Source organism: Schistocerca cancellata, chromosome 3 (genome assembly GCF_023864275.1).
Source record: "Schistocerca cancellata isolate TAMUIC-IGC-003103 chromosome 3, iqSchCanc2.1, whole genome shotgun sequence".
Lineage (NCBI taxonomy): Eukaryota > Metazoa > Arthropoda > Insecta > Orthoptera > Acrididae > Schistocerca > Schistocerca cancellata.
Window position 1 is genome coordinate 897885566 of NC_064628.1, and position 17677 is coordinate 897903242.

Below are 17677 nucleotides of genomic sequence, written 5' to 3' on the forward strand. Positions count from 1 at the left end.
CACCATAGAAGCAGGATATGTTACTAGATTTTACTTATGTAAAAGGTCGCCTTACAAGGCATGCGGAAAGTTATTTTAAAAATATATAAGAGAAGTAAGGGCTTACCACATAAAAATATTTGGATAAAGATCTGCAACTTCACACTTAAATATGGCGTAGGTGATGCCTCCTTTCCACCATAAATATGAGACTTTGTGAGTGTCTGCTCACTGCAAATCTGCCCGACCACCTGCTGAAATACCACATAAGAACGAAATGTTACAAGATTTTACATATATAAAGAGTCATCTTTCAAGTCATGCAGCAAGTAAGGTGAAAAATACATAACAGAAGAAATTACTTACTAAAAGAACGATGATGCATAAATATAAGAACCCTCCATTGTTAACTGTAGTTTAATTAATCCTCTTTTTGAGCATGAATTTGAGGCCGTGTGAGTATCGGCTCACATCAAATCTTCCCGATGAGCTTGCTGAAACACCATAGAAGCAGGATATGTTACTAGATTTTACTTATGTAAAAGGTTGACTTACAAGTCATGCGGAAAGTTATTTTAAAAATAGATAAGAGAAGTAAGGGCTTAACACATAAAATTATTTGGATAAAGATCTGCAAGCTTCACTCTTAAATATTGCGTAAGTGATGCCTCCTTTCCAGCATAAATATGAGAGCCTGTGAGTGTCCGCTCACTCCAAATCTGCCTAATCCACCTGCTGAAATACCACAGAAGAATGAAATGTTACACGATTTTGCATATATAAAAGATCATCTTTCAAGTCATGCAGCAAGTAAGGTGAAAAATCCATAACAGAAGAAATTACTTACCAAAAGAACGATGATGCATAAATATCAGAACCCTCCATTGTTAACTGTAGTTTAATTAATCCTCTTTTTGAGCATGAATTTGAGGCCGTGTGAGTATCTGCTCACATCAAATCTTCCCGATGAGCTTGCTGAAACACCATAGAAGCTGGATATGATACTAGATTTTACTTATGTAAAAGGTTGCCTTACAAGTCATGTGGAAAGTTATTTAAAAAGTATGTAAGAGAAGTAATGGCTTACCAAATAAAATTATATGGATAAAGATCTGCAACTTCACTCTTAAATATTGCGTCGGTGATGCCTCCTTTCCAGCATAAATATGAGAGCCTGTGAGTGTCCGCTCACTCCAAATCTGCCCGATCCACCTGCTGAAATACCACATAAGAATGAAATGTTACACGATTTTACATATATAAAGGGTCATCTTTCAAGTCATGCAGCAAGTTAGGTGAAAAATACACAACAGAAGAAATTACTTACCAAAAGAATGATGATGCATAGAAATAAGCACCCTCCAGTGTTAACTGAAGTTTAATTAATGCCTCTTTTTGAGCATGAATTTGAGGCCGTGTGAGTATCTGCTCACATCAAATCTTCCCGATGAGCTTCCTGAAACACCATAGAAGCAGGATATGTTACTAGATTTTACTTATGTAAAAGGTCGCCTTACAAGGCATGCGGAAAGTTATTTTAAAAATATATAAGAGAAGTAGAGGCTTATCGCATAAAATTATTTGGATAAAGATCTGCAACTTCACTCTTAAATATTGGGTAGGTGATGCCTCCTTTCCAGCATAAATATGAGGGTCTGTGAGTGTCCGCTCACTCCAAATCTGCCCAATCCACCTGCTGAAATACCACATAAGAATGAAATGTTACACGATTTTACATATATTGAAGGTCATCTTTCAAGTCATGCAGCAAGTAAGGTGAAAAATACATAACAGAAGAAATTACTTACCAAAAGAATGATGATGCATAGATATAAGCACCCTCCAGTGTTAACTGTAGTTTAATTAATGCCTCTTTTTGAGCAGGAATTTGAGACCGTGTGAGTATCTGCTCACATCAAATCTTCCCGATGAGCTTGCTGAAACACCATAGAAGCAGGATATGTTACTAGATTTTACTTATGTAAAAGGTTGACTTACAAGTCATGCGGAACGTTATTTTAAAAATAGATAAGAGAAGTAAGGGCTTACCACATAAAATTATTTGGATAAAGATCTGCAACTTCACTCTTAAATATTGCGTAGGTGATGCCTCCTTTCCAGCATAAATATGAGAGCCTGTGAGTGTCCGCTCACTCCAAATCTGCCCGATCCACCTGCGGAAATACCACATAAGAATGAGATGTTACATGACTTTACATATATAAAAGGTCATCTTTCAAGTCATGCAGCAAATAAGGTGAAGAATACATAACAGAATAAATTACTTACCAAAAGAACGATGATGCATAGATATAAGCACCCTCCAGTGTGACTATAGTTTAATTAATGCCTATTTTTGAGCATGAATTTGAGGCCGTGTGAGTATTACTCACATCAAATCTTCCCGATGAGCTTGCTGAAACACCGTAGAAGCTGGATATGTTACTAGATTTTACTTATGTAAAAGGTCGCCTTACAAGTCATGCAGAAAGTAATTTTAAAAATAGATAAGAGAAGTAAGGGCTTACCACATAAAATTATTTGGATAAAGATCTGCAAGCTTCACTCTTAAATATTGCGTAGGTGATGCCTCCTTTCCAGCATAAATATGAGAGCCTGTGAGTGTCCGCTCACTCCAAATCTGCCCGAACCACCTGCTGAAATACCACATAAGAATGAAATGTTACACGATTTTACATATATAAAGGGTCATCTTTCAAGTCATGCAGCAAGTTAGGTGAAAAATACACAACAGAAGAAATTACTTACCAAAAGAACGATGATGCATAGAAATAAGCACCCTCCAGTGTTAACTGTAGTTTAATTCATGCCTCTTTTTGAGCATGAATTTGAGGCCGTGTGAGTATCTGCTCACATCAAATCTTCCCGATGAGCTTCCTGAAACACCATAGAAGCAGGATATGTTACTAGATTTTACTTATGTAAAAGGTCGCCTTACAAGGCATGCGGAAAGTTATTTTAAAAATATATAAGAGAAGTAGGGGCTTATCGCATAAAATTATTTGGATAAAGATCTGCAACTTCACTCTTAAATATTGCGTAGTAGATGCCTCCTTTCCAGCATAAATATGAGGGTCTGTGAGTGTCCGCTCACTCCAAATCTGCCCAATCCACCTGCTGAAATACCACATAAGATTGAAATGTTACACGATTTTACATATATTGAAGGTCATCTTTCAAGTCATGCAGCAAGTAAGGTGAAAAATACATAACAGAAGAAATTACTTACCAAAAGAATGATGATGCATAGATATAAGCACCCTCCAGTGTTAACTGTAGTTTAATTAATGCCTCTTTTTGAGTAGGAATTTGAGACCGTGTGAGTATCTGCTCACATCAAATCTTCCCGATGAGCTTGCTGAAACACCATAGAAGCAGGATATGTTACTAGATTTTACTTATGTAAAAGGTTGACTTACAAGTCATGCGGAACGTTATTTTAAAAATAGATAAGAGAAGTAATGGCTTACCAAAAAAAATTATATGGATAAAGATCTGCAACTTCACTCTTAAATATTGCGTAGGTGATGCCTCCTTTCCAGCATAAATATGAGAGCCTGTGAGTGTCCGCTCACTCCAAATCTGCCCGATCCACCTGCGGAAATACCACATAAGAATGAGATGTTACACGACTTTACATATATAAAAGGTCATCTTTCAAGTCATGCAGCAAATAAGGTGAAGAATACATAACAGAATAAATTACTTACCAAAAGAACGATGATGCATAGATATAAGCACCCTCCAGTGTGACTGTAGTTTAATTAATGCCTATTTTTGAGCATGAATTTGAGGCCGTGTGAGTATTACTCACATCAAATCTTCCCGATGAGCTTGCTGAAACACCGTAGAAGCTGGATATGTTACTAGATTTTACTTATGTAAAAGGTCGCCTTACAAGTCATGCAGAAAGTAATTTTAAAAATAGATAAGAGAAGTAAGGGCTTACCACATAAAATTATTTGGATAAAGATCTGCAAGCTTCACTCTTAAATATTGCGTAGGTGATGCCTCCTTTCCAGCATAAATATGAGAGCCTGTGAGTGTCCGCTCACTCCAAATCTGCCCGATCCACCTGCTGAAATACCACATAAGAATGAAATGTTACACGATTTTACATATATAAAGGGTCATCTTTCAAGTCATGCAGCAAGTTAGGTGAAAAATACACAACAGAAGAAATTACTCACCAAAAGAACGATGATGCATAGAAATAAGCACCCTCCAGTGTTAACTGTAGTATAATTCATGCCTCTTTTTGAGCATGAATTTGAGGCCGTGTGAGTATCTGCTCACATCAAATCTTCCCGATGAGCTTCCTGAAACACCATAGAAGCAGGATATGTTACTAGATTTTACTTATGTAAAAGGTCGCCTTACAAGGCATGTGGAAAGTTATTTTAAAAATATATAAGAGAAGTAGGGGCTTATCGCATAAAATTATTTGGATAAAGATCTGCAACTTCACTCTTAAATATTGCGTAGTAGATGCCTCCTTTCCAGCATAAATATGAGGGTCTGTGAGTGTCCGCTCACTCCAAATCTGCCCAATCCACCTGCTGAAATACCACATAAGAATGAAATGTTACACGATTTTACATATATTGAAGGTCATCTTTCAAGTCATGCAGCAAGTAAGGTGAAAAATACATAACAGAAGAAATTACTTACCAAAAGAATGATGATGCATAGATATAAGCACCCTCCAGTGTTAACTGTAGTTTAATTAATGCCTCTTTTTGAGCAGGAATTTGAGACCGTGTGAGTATCTGCTCACATCAAATCTTCCCGATGAGCTTGCTGAAACACCATAGAAGCAGGATATGTTACTAGATTTTACTTATGTAAAAGGTTGACTTACAAGTCATGCGGAACGTTATTTTAAAAATAGATAAGAGAAGTAATGGCTTACCAAATAAAATTATATGGATAAAGATCTGCAACTTCACTCTTAAATATTGCGTAGGTGATGCCTCCTTTCCAGCATAAATATGAGAGCCTGTGAGTGTCCGCTCACTCCAAATCTGCCCGATCCACCTGCGGAAATACCACATAAGAATGAGATGTTACACGACTTTACATATATAAAAGGTCATCTTTCAAGTCATGCAGCAAATAAGGTGAAGAATACATAACAGAATAAATTACTTACCAAAAGAACGATGATGCATAGATATAAGCACCCTCCAGTGTGACTGTAGTTTAATTAATGCCTATTTTTGAGCATGAATTTGAGGCCGTGTGAGTATTACTCACATCAAATCTTCCCGATGAGCTTGCTGAAACACCGTAGAAGCTGGATATGTTACTAGATTTTACTTATGTAAAAGGTCGCCTTACAAGTCATGCAGAAAGTAATTTTAAAAATAGATAAGAGAAGTAAGGGCTTACCACATAAAATTATTTGGATAAAGATCTGCAAGCTTCACTCTTAAATATTGCGTAGGTGATGCCTCCTTTCCAGCATAAATATGAGAGCCTGTGAGTGTCCGCTCACTCCAAATCTGCCTGATCCACCTGCTGAAATGCCACATAAGAATGAAATGTTACACGATTTTACATATATAAAGGGTCATCTTTCAAGTCATGCAGCAAGTTAGGTGAAAAATACACAACAGAAGAAATTACTTACCAAAAGAACGATGATGCATAGAAATAAGCACCCTCCAGTGTTAACTGTAGTTTAATTCATGCCTCTTTTTGAGCATGAATTTGAGGCCGTGTGAGTATCTGCTCACATCAAATCTTCCCGATGAGCTTCCTGAAACACCATAGAAGCAGGATATGTTACTAGATTTTACTTATGTAAAAGGTCGCCTTACAAGGCATGCGGAAAGTTATTTTAAAAATATATAAGAGAAGTAGGGGCTTATCGCATAAAATTATTTGGATAAAGATCTGCAACTTCACTCTTAAATATTGCGTAGTAGAAGCCTCCTTTCCAGCATAAATATGAGGGTCTGTGAGTGTCCGCTCACTCCAAATCTGCCCGATCCACCTGCTGAAATACCACATAAGAATGAAATGTTGCACGATTTTGCATATATAAAGGGTCATCTATCAAGTCATGCAGCAAGTAAGGTGAAAAATACATAACAGAAGAAATTACTTACCAAAAGAACGATGATGCATAAATATAAGAACCCTCCAGTGTTAACTGTAGTTTAATTAATGCCTCTTCTTGAGCATAAATTTGAGGCCGTGTGAGTATCAGCTCACATGAAATCTTCCCGATGAGCTTGCTGAAACACCATAGAAGCAGGATATGTTACTAGACGTTACTTATGTAAAAGGTCGCCTTACAAGTCATGCAGAAAGTTATTTTAAAAATATATAAGAGGAGTAAGGGCTTACCACATAAAATTATTTGGATAAAGATCTGCAAGCTTCACGCATAAATATTGCGTAAGTGATGCCTCCTTTCCAGCATAAATATGAGAGCCTGTGAGTGTCCGCTCACTCCAAATCTGCCCGATCCACCTGCCGAAATACCACATAAGAATGAAATGTTACACGTTTTACATATATAAAGGGTCATCTTTCAAGTCATGCAGCAAGTAAGTTGAAAAATACATAACAGAAGAAATTACTTACCAAAAGAACGATGATGCATAAATATAAGAACCCTCCAGTGTTAACTGTAGTTTAATTAATGCCTCTTCTTGAGCAAAAATTTGAGGCCGTGTGAGTATCGGCTCACATCAAATCTTCCCGATGAGCTTGCTGAAACACCATAGAAGCAGGATATGTTACTAGATTTTACTTATGTAAAAGGTCGTCTTACAAGTCATGCGGAAAGTTATTTTAAAAATATATAAGAGAAGTAAGGGCTTACCACATAAAATTATTTGGATAAAGATCTGCAAGCTTCACGGTCAAATATTGCGTAGGTGATGCCTCCTTTCCAGCATAAATATGAGAGCCTGTGAGTGTCCGCTTACTCCAAATCTGCCCGATCCACCTGCTGAAATACCACATAAGAATGAAATGTTGCACGATTTTGCATATATAAAGGATCATCTTTCAAGTCATGCAGCAAGTAAGGTGAAAAATACATAACAGAAGAAATTACTTACCAAAAGAACAATAACGCATAAATATAAGAACCCTCCAGTGTTAACTGTAGTTTAATTAATGCCTCTTCTTGAGCATAAATTTGAGGCCGTGTGAGTATCGGCTCACATCAAATCTTCCCGATGAGCTTGCTGAAACACCATAGAAGCAGGATATGTTACTAGATTTTACTTATGTAAAAGGTCGCCTTACAAGCCATGTGGAAAGTTATTATAAAAATATATAAGAGAAGTAAGGGCTTACCACATAAAATTATTTGGATAAAGATCTGCAAGCTTCACGGTTAAATATTGGGTAGGTGATGCCTCCTTTCCAGCATAAATATAAGAGCCTGTGAGTGTCCGCTCACTCGAAATCTGCCCGATCCACCTGCCGAAATACCACATAAGAATGAAATGTTACACGTTTTACATATATAAAGGGTCATCTTTCAAGTCATGCAGCAAGTAAGGTGAAAAATACATAACAGAAGAAATTACTTACCAAAAGAACGATGATGCATAAATATAAGAACACTCCAGTGTTAACTGTAGTTTAATTAATGCCTCTTCTTGAGCATAAATTTGAGGCCGTGTGAGTATCGGCTCACATCAAATCTTCCCGATGAGCTTGCTGAAACACCATAGAAGCTGGATATGTTACTAGATTTTACTTATGTAAAAGGTCGCCTTACAAGTCATGCAGAAAGTTATTTTAAAAATATATAAGAGAAGTAAGGGCTTACCAGATAAAATTATTTGGATAAAGATCTGCAAGCTTCACGGTTAAATATTGCGTAGGTGATGCCTCCTTTCCAGCATAAATATGAGAGCCTGTGAGTGTCCGCTCACTCCAAATCTGCCCGATCCACCTGCTGAAATACCACATAAGAATGAAATGTTACACGTTTTACATATATAAAGGGTCATCTTTCAAGTCATGCAGCAAGTAAGGTGAAAAATACATAACAGAAGAAATTATTTATGAAAAGAACGATGATGCATAAATATAAGAACCCTCCAGTGTTAACTGTAGTTTAATTAATGCCTCTTCTTGAGCATAAATTTGAGGCCGTGTGAGTATCGGCTCACATCAAATCTTCCCGATGAGCTTGCTGAAACACCATAGAAGCAGGATATGTTACTAGATTTTACTTATGTAAAAGGTCGCCTTACAAGTCATGCGGAAAGTTATTTTAAAAATATATAAAAGAAGTAAGGGCTTACCACATAAAATTATTTGGATAAAGATCTGCAAGCTTCACGGTTAAATACTGCATAGGTGATGCCTCCTTTCCAGCATAAATATAAGAGCCTGTGAGTGTCCGCTCACTCCAAATCTGCCCGATCCACCTGCTGAAATACCACATAAGAATGAAATGTTACAGGTTTTACATATATAAAGGGCCATCTTTCAAGTCATGCAGCAAGTAAGGTGAAAAATACATAACAGAAGAAATTACTTACCTAAAGAACGATGATGCATATATATATAAACACCCTCCAGTGTTAACTGTAGTTTAATTAATGCCTCTTTTTGAGCATGAATTTGAGGCCGTGTGAGTATCGGCTCACATCAAATCTTCCCGATGAGCTTGCTGAAACACCATGGTAGCAGGAAATCTTACTAGATTTTGCTTATGTAGAAGGTTGCCTTACAAGTCAAGTGGAAAGTTATTTTAAAAATATATAACAGAAGTAAGGGCCTACCAAATCAAAGGTTTTGGATAGAGATCTGCTAGCTTCACTGTTAAATACTGCATAGGCGATGCCGCCTTTCCAGCATAGATATGAGGCTCTGTGAGTGTTCGCTCTTTCCACATCTGCCCAGACCACCAGCTGAAATAGCACAGAAGAATAAAATGTTACATGATTTTATATACACTCCTGGAAATTGAAATAAGAACACCGTGAATTCATTGTCCCAGGAAGGGGAAACTTTATTGACACATTCCTGGGGTCAGATACATCACATGATCACACTGACAGAACCACAGGCACATAGACACAGGCAACAGAGCATGCACAATGTCGGCACTAGTACAGTGTATATCCACCTTTTGCAGCAATGCAGGCTGCTATTCTCCCATGGAGACGATTGTAGAGATGCTGGATGTAGTCCTGTGGAACGGCTTGCCATGCCATTTCCACCTGGCGCCTGAGTTGGACCAGCGTTCGTTCTGGACGTGCAGACCGCGTGAGACGACGCTTCATCCAGTCCCAAACATGCTCAATGGGGGACAGATCCGGAGATCTTGCTGGCCAGGGTAGTTGACTTACACCTTCTAGAGCACGTTGTGTGGCACGGGGTACATGTGGACGTGCATTGTCCTGTTGGAATAGCAAGTTCCCTTGCCGGTCTAGGAATGGTAGAACGATGGGTTCGATGACGGTTTGGATGTACCGTGCACTATTCAGTGTTCCCTTGACCATCACCAGTGGTGTACGGCCAGTGTAGTTGATCGCTCCCCACACCATGAAGCCGGGTGTTGACCCTGTGTGCCTCGGTCGTATGCAGTCCTGATTGTGGCGCTCACCTGCACGGCGCCAAACACGAATACGACCATCATTGGCACCAAGGCAGAAGCGACTCTCATCGCTGAAGACGACACGTCTCCATTCGTCCCTCCATTCACGCCTGTCGCGACACCACTGGAGGCGGGCTGCACGATGTTGGGGCGTGAGCGGAAGACGGCCTAACGGTGTGCGGGACCGTAGCCCAGCTTCATGGAGACGGTTGCGAATGGTCCTCGCCGATACCCCAGGAGCAACAGTGTCCCTAATTTGCTGGGAAGTGGCGGTGCGGTCCCCTACGGCACTGCGTAGGATCCTACGTTCTTGGCGTGCATCCGTGCGTCGCTGCGGTCCAGTCCCAGGTCGACGGGCACGTGCACCTTCCGCCGACCACTGGCGACAATATCGATGTACTGTGGAGACCTCACGCCCCACGTGTTGAGCAATTCGGCGGTACGTCCACCCGGCCTCCCGCATGCCCACTATACGCCCTCACTCAAAGTCCGTCAACTGCACATACGGTTCACGTCCACGCTGTTGCGGCACGCTACCAGTGTTAAAGACTGCGATGGAGCTCCGTATGCCATGGCAAACTGGCTGACACTGACGGCGGCGGTGCACAAATGCTGCGCAGCTAGCGCCATTCGATGGCCAACACCGCGGTTCCTGGTGTGTCCGCTGTGCCGTGCGTGTGATCATTGCTTGTACAGCCCTCTCGCAGTGTCTGGAGCAAGTATGGTGGGTCTGACACACCGGTGTCAATGTGTTCTTTTTTCCATTTCCAGGAGTGTATATAAAAGGTCATCTTTCCAGTCATGCAGGAAGTAAGATGAAAAATACATAACGGAAGAAGGTACATACCAAAAGAATGATGATGAATAAATATTCGCACCCTTCATTGTTAACTGTATTGTAATTAATGCCTCTTTTCGAGCATAAATTTGAGGCAATGTGAGTATTAGCTCACTCCAAATAAGCTCGATGAGATTGCTGAAACATTTCAGAAGCAGGAAATGTTACTAGATTTTTCTTGTGTAAAAGGTCGCCTTACAAGTCATGCGGAAAGTTATTTTTAAAATATGTAACAGAAGTAAGGGATTACCAAATAAAAGAATTTGTATAAAGACCCACAAGCTTCACTGTTAACTATTGCGTAGGTGATGCCTCTTTTCCAGCATAAATGTGATGCTCTGTGAGTGTGTGCTCACTCCATATCCGCCCCATCCACCTGCTGAAATACCACAGAAGAATGAAATGTTACACCATGTTACATATATAAAAGGTCATCTTTCGAGTCATGCAGCAAGTAAGATGAGAAATACATAACAGAAGAAATTACTTACCAAAAGAGTGATGATGAATAAATATACGCACCCTTCATTGTTAACTGTAGTGTAATTAATGCATCTTATCAAGCATAAATTTGAGGCAATGTGAGTATCAGCTCACACCAAATATGCTCGATGAGCTTGCTGAAACACCACAGAAGCAGGAAATGTTACTAGATTTTACTTATGTAAAAGGTCGCCTTACAAGTCATGCGGAAAGTTATATTAAAGACATGTAACAGAAGTAAGGGCTTACCAAATAAAAGAATTTGTATAAAGATCTGCAAGCTTCAGTGTTAACTATTGCATAGGTGATGCGTCCTTTCAAACATAAATATGAGACTCTGTGAGTGTCTGCTCACTCCACATCTGCCAGTTTCCAAGTGCTGAAATAGCACAGAAGGACGAAATGTTACAAGATTTTTCGTATGTAAAATGTCAACTTTTTTATGTCATGCAGGAAGTAAGATGAAAAATACATAACGGAAGAGAGGAGTTACCAAAAGAATGATGATGCATAGATATAAGCACCCTCCATTGTTAACTGTAGTGTAATTAATGTCTCTTTTCAAGCATAAATTTGTTCAATGTTGAATTGGCTCGCACCAAATCTGCCCAACGAGCTTGCTGAAACACCACAGAAGCAGGAAATGTTATTAGTTTTTGGTTCAAATGGCTCTGTGCACTATGGGACTTAACATCTATTGTCATCAGTCCCCAAGAACTTAGAACTACTTAAACCTTACTAACCTAAGGACATTGCAGTACACCCAGTCATCATGAGGCAGAGAAAATCCCTGACCCCGCCGTGAATCGAACCCGGAAACCGGGCGCGAAGTGCAGGTGATGTCTCATTTGCAACATAAACAATGTCGAAGGGAGAGTAAGTGTTTTGCAGCGAGGCATCCAGATCAATCTACTGAGTAACCATAGAGGGAAAAACTTATTGCTACATATTATATGTCAATAAGATCACTCTTATGTGAACTTGCAGAATATTATTTTTTTAAATGTATAAGGGAGGAATGTACTTACTGAAAGAAAGAAGATATTTTCACTTCTGAACTCTCACAGCTGTAGTGTAAGTTGTGCCTCATTTGCTACACACTGCACTGGGTGGGTGTGTAAATGAGCAGAGCCATGCAGCCAAATCAACCTACTGGGTAACCATAGAAGACTGAACATGTTGTATCATATTCTGTATCAAAAAGCTCAGATTAATGCTAACCTAATGTATATAATGTTTAAATACATGTAAGGGAGGAAAGTAATTACCAAAAGAAAGAAAATGTATTAAATTCTTCACCTCTCATAGTTGAATGTAGTGTAGGCGATGTCTCATTTGGAGCATAAACACATTCGATGGGAGAGCAAATGTTTACAGCCATGCAGCCAGATCGATCTGCTGTATAACCACAGAAAGGCAAAAGTGTTACTATATCTCTTGTGCCAAAAAGATCATTCTCACTTAAATTTTTCAGAATGTAATTCTTAAAAGTATTTAGGGGAGGAAAGTATACTGCGACCAGATGCAAATGTTTAAAAAGGAGGATAAACAGATTCAAAAAGGAGGAAAAAGGAAGAAAAAAGAGGACACATCAAACAAGTCAACTGCAAATGAGGATACCATCCGCCAGCTTTGGACATGTCACATGACTGCCAGGAATTACTGGTAAAACTACTAGTTAATTGTTACTGGTGGTCAGGGACTAATTCCCAGAGCAACATTTTTTATTTTAAATTAAAAACATTGATTGTGGTGACAGTGTGGCATCAACTGTTTTTATATTTATGCGTAGGTTGCCTAAACGCCACTCCTCATTGGTTAATTTCATGTGACTTGTCCAAAGCTGACGGCTGGTATCCTCATCAGCAGTATTCCCCATCAAACATACATTCAATTTTAATAAATGAGTTTATTATTTATAGACATAAGATACATAAATTCCTTAACAGTTATTGATACATCTCCGAGGAACCAATTTTTTGCAGAATTTTAGGCTTGCTTAACAGATTATTGTAAAATGACACACATGAAAATTCTTTTAAATTATATTGGACCATCAACAGATCTTTCATTGATTCAAGGTTTAATCTATTCCTCTCATCAGTCCACTGAGTGGTAATTAGAGAAAATATTCTTTCATTATTAGCATTATGCCCTGAAACACTGAAAAAATATTCAGCAAGTTTCAGCAACTCTGAGTGACAGTCAACTGACTTACTGTCACAAAAAAAACTTTATCCATTTTTTACTACAAGGTAAAGTCCTAAATTCTGGATCATCATCATTCCTTTTCAGAAACTGGCTGAAATTGCAAAACTGATCAAAACATTTTGTATCTTCAATTTCAAAGGCCTTACATTTCTCCTGAAAATATACAAGGCTTTTCTCAATATCACTGTAGCAAAAATCATTTTTAAGTGACATCCATCTAAAACAGGACAAGCCCTCATACATACAGAGGCACCGTTTCAAATATTCATGGGATGACTGATAAAGTAAAATAGCTTCCTCCATAAAAAGTTTGACTTCTTTCTCGAAGCCTTCCTCTGTTGCAATTTTCAGGATCTGCTTGACCTTAAGGCAAATGAATTTTTCACTTAATCGGTCTTCAAGCACCTTCATACTGACTCTAAAATTTCAATGACATCAACCACAGAGTTGTCCTCCTTTTCTAATTCCAGAATACTTGTACTGAATGAAGACATCAATGAATGCAAATACCAAAAGTAAGCTTCACTCAACTTGTTCTCAAAAAATTGAAACAAAACCTTTGGTGGTTTGCTTTCAGAGAGAAAGTAAGCTTTAAGAGCAGCATACATTTCCAGTATCCTTTGAATGGCTGGAAAAAAACAGCCACTTAGTCTTCACATGAGACAGGACTTGACTGTAATTAACTTCAAGAAATTCATTAACTGTATTATGCTCAACTTTGTGAAAAAGCCGGACACTGTAAAAATCCGCCCGGACCCCGGACAAAGAGCTGAAAAGGAGGACATGTCCAGATTAATCCGGATGTCTGGTCACCCTAGGAAAGTACTTACCTAAAGAAAGAAAATGTATTAAGTGCTACGCCTCTCATAGTTAACTATAGTGCAGGTTATGCCTCAATTGCAGCATAAATTTGATGATTGGGAGGGTAAATGTTCGCAGCCATCCAGCCAGATCAACCTACTGAGCAACCACAGAAGGACGGCGTGTTACTAGTTTTCATATATCAAAAAGATCATTCTTATGTCAATTTGTAGATCCTAATTTTCAAAAACATATAAGAGAAGAAAGTACTTTCCAAAAGTAAGAGGTGTATTAACTTCTGCACCTCTCACAATTAACTATGATGCAGGTGATGTGTCATTTGCAGCATAAATGGAGTGGTTGGTAGAGTAAACATTCACAGCCAAGCAGCCAGATCAACCCACTGAGTAACCAGAGAAGAATGAGACGTTACTACATTTCCTAAATCAAAAAGAGCATTCTTACTTCATCTTACAGAATGCAATGTTTAAAAATATATAAGAGAGGAAAGTACTTAGCAAAAGAAAGAAAACATATTATGTGCTGCACCTCTCATAGTTAGCTATGGTGCCAGAGATATTTCATTTGCGGTAACAAAGCAGTCAGCGGGCGTGTAGTTGTTCATAGCCAAGCAGAAATATCAACTATCTGGGCAACAACAGAACCAGGAACCCGTTACTACTTTTGGCATATCAAATACATGATTTTTATGTCAACTTTCAGAGTCTGATTTTTAAATATATAACAAAGAGTGATGTACTTATCAGGAATAAGTAGATATATTAACTTCTATTCATCTTATAGGTAGCTATGGTTCACATTGTTTCATATGTAAGTATAGTTGTTGGTAATTTTTACATTACACATTATGCATACATATTGAAACATCTTTTTAGTAGTAAGTAATTTGTACATTGTACTCACATCATCATTTTATATATACATAAATACATATAAATACACAACTTCTTACTAATCAGACAATTTCAGCAATAATCATTATACAGTTTACATTCTAGAAATAATTACTCGGTTTTACACATTTAGTTAATGATAGTTACATTAATTTATTGTTTATATATTCCTTCCAAATTACTACCAAGATATTCTTCAATTGAGTAGTATGCTTTATTTTTGAGCCATATGTGTAATATCTCCTTAAATTTAAAGAGGGTGAGGGTTTTGATGGATTGTAGCAGTTTATTATATAACTTTAGACTTAGGTGTTCATGACTGTTGTGTGTCAGTGACAGCATAGAATACGGTACATCAAGCATGCAGTTGTTTTGAGTACTGTGCAAATGTAAATTCGTTCTCTGTGTAAATTGTATATTTTCTTTTGTGTAATTAAGCAGTTATACATATAGAGGCTTGGGAGTGTCATTATATTTCATGTCCCATCAGAGCCTTTGGTCTATTTTTAGTCCAAATAGTTTGACACTGTGATTCTCTGCTTTCTGTGCCTTCAGATTAAACTAAAATTTCCTCTAATTTTGTGGTGTTTATACATAACTGGTTGGGAATACACCACACCCTACATTTTTCAAAAATATCATTATTTTTGTTTACCACCTCTTGCATATTCTCACCTGTGAAGATCATCAGCATATAAAACATTTTTGCAGGGTATATAATTTGAGTAGTCATTAACATAGATAATAAAGAAGAAGGTTCCAAGAACGGAGCCCTGTGGAATTCCTCTTTTAATTTTCATTAGATCTGACCTTTCGTTGTTCACATACACTAACTGCTGCCAGTTATTTAGGTATGACTTAATCAAACTAAGTGGTCTGTCTGCAATACAATAATATTATAATTTTTTAACAATTATCTCCTCTGATACTGAATCAAATGCTTTGCTTAAGTCTATGAGTGTTGCACAGGTGGTCAGTTTCCTTTCAAAAGCATTGTGGATTTCAGTTATCAGGCTTTCAATAGCTTTTATATTTGACTGATTAGTTCTAAATCCAAACTGGCTGTCATTAAGTAATTTATTGCTCACAAAATACATGTAAATCTATGTGTGTGAGCAGCTCTCTATGATTTTGGCCAGTATAGGGACAACTGATATTCGTCTATAGTTATATGGAATTTCTCTGTCACCATTTTTGTATATGGGGAGTGTAACCGTAATTTTAAGGCAATCAGGGGAAATGCCATCATCAAGGATTTTATTTACAAGGTAGAGTAGAGGAGTTCTAATTTCCTTAATTATAGCCTTTATTACAAAGTTACTGAGTCCGTAGTAGTCTTCTGTTCTAGAGTTGTTCAACTTGTTTACTGAGTTATTTATATCTGTAGCAGTTATTCTACTCCAGATAATCTTTTATCTGTTTTATTCTGTGATTGCATAAGGAAAGCTTCCACATCAGATAAATAGTTACTTTTTGGTACATGGGCATTTATTGAATTTATGAAGTGTTTGTTGAGAATGTTGCAATTAATTGGGTTACTGATTTCTTCTTTCTCCATGTTTATCTCACTTTTAACTATGTTCCAGGCAGCTTTACATTTCTTTTTATAATTTAAAATACACTCCTCATTTGCTTTCATTTTTGATGCTTTAATTTCTGATTTGTATATTTTTCTTAAGTTTATATATCTATTCTTGTTTTCTTGATTACCTTCAATTTTGTCCTTCCGCATGAGTAGAAGGATTCTAATTCTATTGAGGTGCAGGGTGTACCACTTTTTTCTGGGTTCTGGTTTATGCATATTGCTACGGTTACATCTCTTAGTAATAAGAAGGCAGTTACTGTCTAATGTATTTTTTATATTGGATGTTGTTGTTGTTGTTGTGGTCTTCAGTCCTGAGACTGGGTTGATGCAGCTCTCTATGCTACTCTATCCTGTGCAAACTTCTTCATCTCCCGGTACCTACTGCAACCTACATCCTTCTGAATCTGCTTAGTGTATTCATCTCTTGGTCTCCCCCTACAATTTTTACCCTCCACGCTGCCCTCCAATACTAAATTGGTGATCCCTTGATGCCTCAGAATATGTCCTACCAACCGATCCCTTCTTCTGGTCAAGTTGTGCCACAAACTCCTCTTCTCCCCAATCCTATTCAGTACCTCCTCATTAGTTATGTGATCTACCCATCTAATCTTCAGCATTCTTCTGTAGCACCACATTTCGAAAGCTTCTATTCTCTTCTTGTCCAAACTATTTACCGTCCATGTTTCACTTCCGTACATGGCTACACACCATACAAATACTTTCAGAAATGACTTCCTCACACTTAAATCTATACTCGATGTTAACAAATTTCTTTTCTTCAGAAACGCTTTCCTTGCCATTGCCAGTCTACATTTTATATCCTCTCTACTTCGACCATCATCAGTTATTTTGCTCCCCAAATAGCAAAACTCCTTAACTACTTTAAGTATCTCATTTCCTAATCTAATACCCTCAACATCACCCAACTTAATTCGACTACATTCCATTATCCTCGTTTTGCTTTTGTTGATGTTCATCTTATATCCTCCCTTCAAGACAGCATCCATTCCGTTCAACTGCTCTTCCAAGTCCTTTGCTGTCTCTGACAGAATTACAATGTCATCGGCGAACCTCAAAGTTTTTATTCCTTCTCTATGGATTTTAATACCTACTCCGAATTTTTCTTTTGTTTCCTTTACTACTTGCTCAATATACAGATTGAATAACATCGGGGAGAGGCTACAACCCTGTCTTACTCCCTTCCCAACCACTGCTTCCCTTTCATGTCCCTCGACTCTTATAACTGCCATCTGGTTTCTGTACAA

At 38.0% G+C, this 17677-nt stretch overlaps 1 protein-coding gene across 1 annotated transcript; it reads right to left on the minus strand.

The window, feature by feature from the left end:
* Positions 1–15930: 15930 nt before the first annotated feature.
* On the minus strand, positions 15931–16466 carry LOC126176635 (uncharacterized). The gene is made up of 2 exons (XM_049923794.1): positions 16298–16466; positions 15931–16208 (listed from the first exon to the last, which is right to left on the minus strand). Exons 1-2 carry the CDS (start codon positions 16464–16466, stop codon positions 15931–15933), a joined length of 447 nt encoding a protein of 148 aa, XP_049779751.1.
* Between the last annotated feature and the right edge of the window lie 1211 nt (positions 16467–17677).

What these genes read in the sequence shown, in the direction of transcription:
- LOC126176635 (XM_049923794.1), bottom strand. Translation starts at nt 16,466, where the DNA reads ATGAAAGCAAATGAGGAGTGTATTTTAAATTATAAAAAGAAATGTAAA. An exon ending in AAATGCCCATGTACCAAAAA is followed by an intron (nt 16,209 to 16,297) that starts GTAACTATTTAT and finishes TAACTGCTACAG; the next exon opens with ATATAAATAACTCAGTAAAC.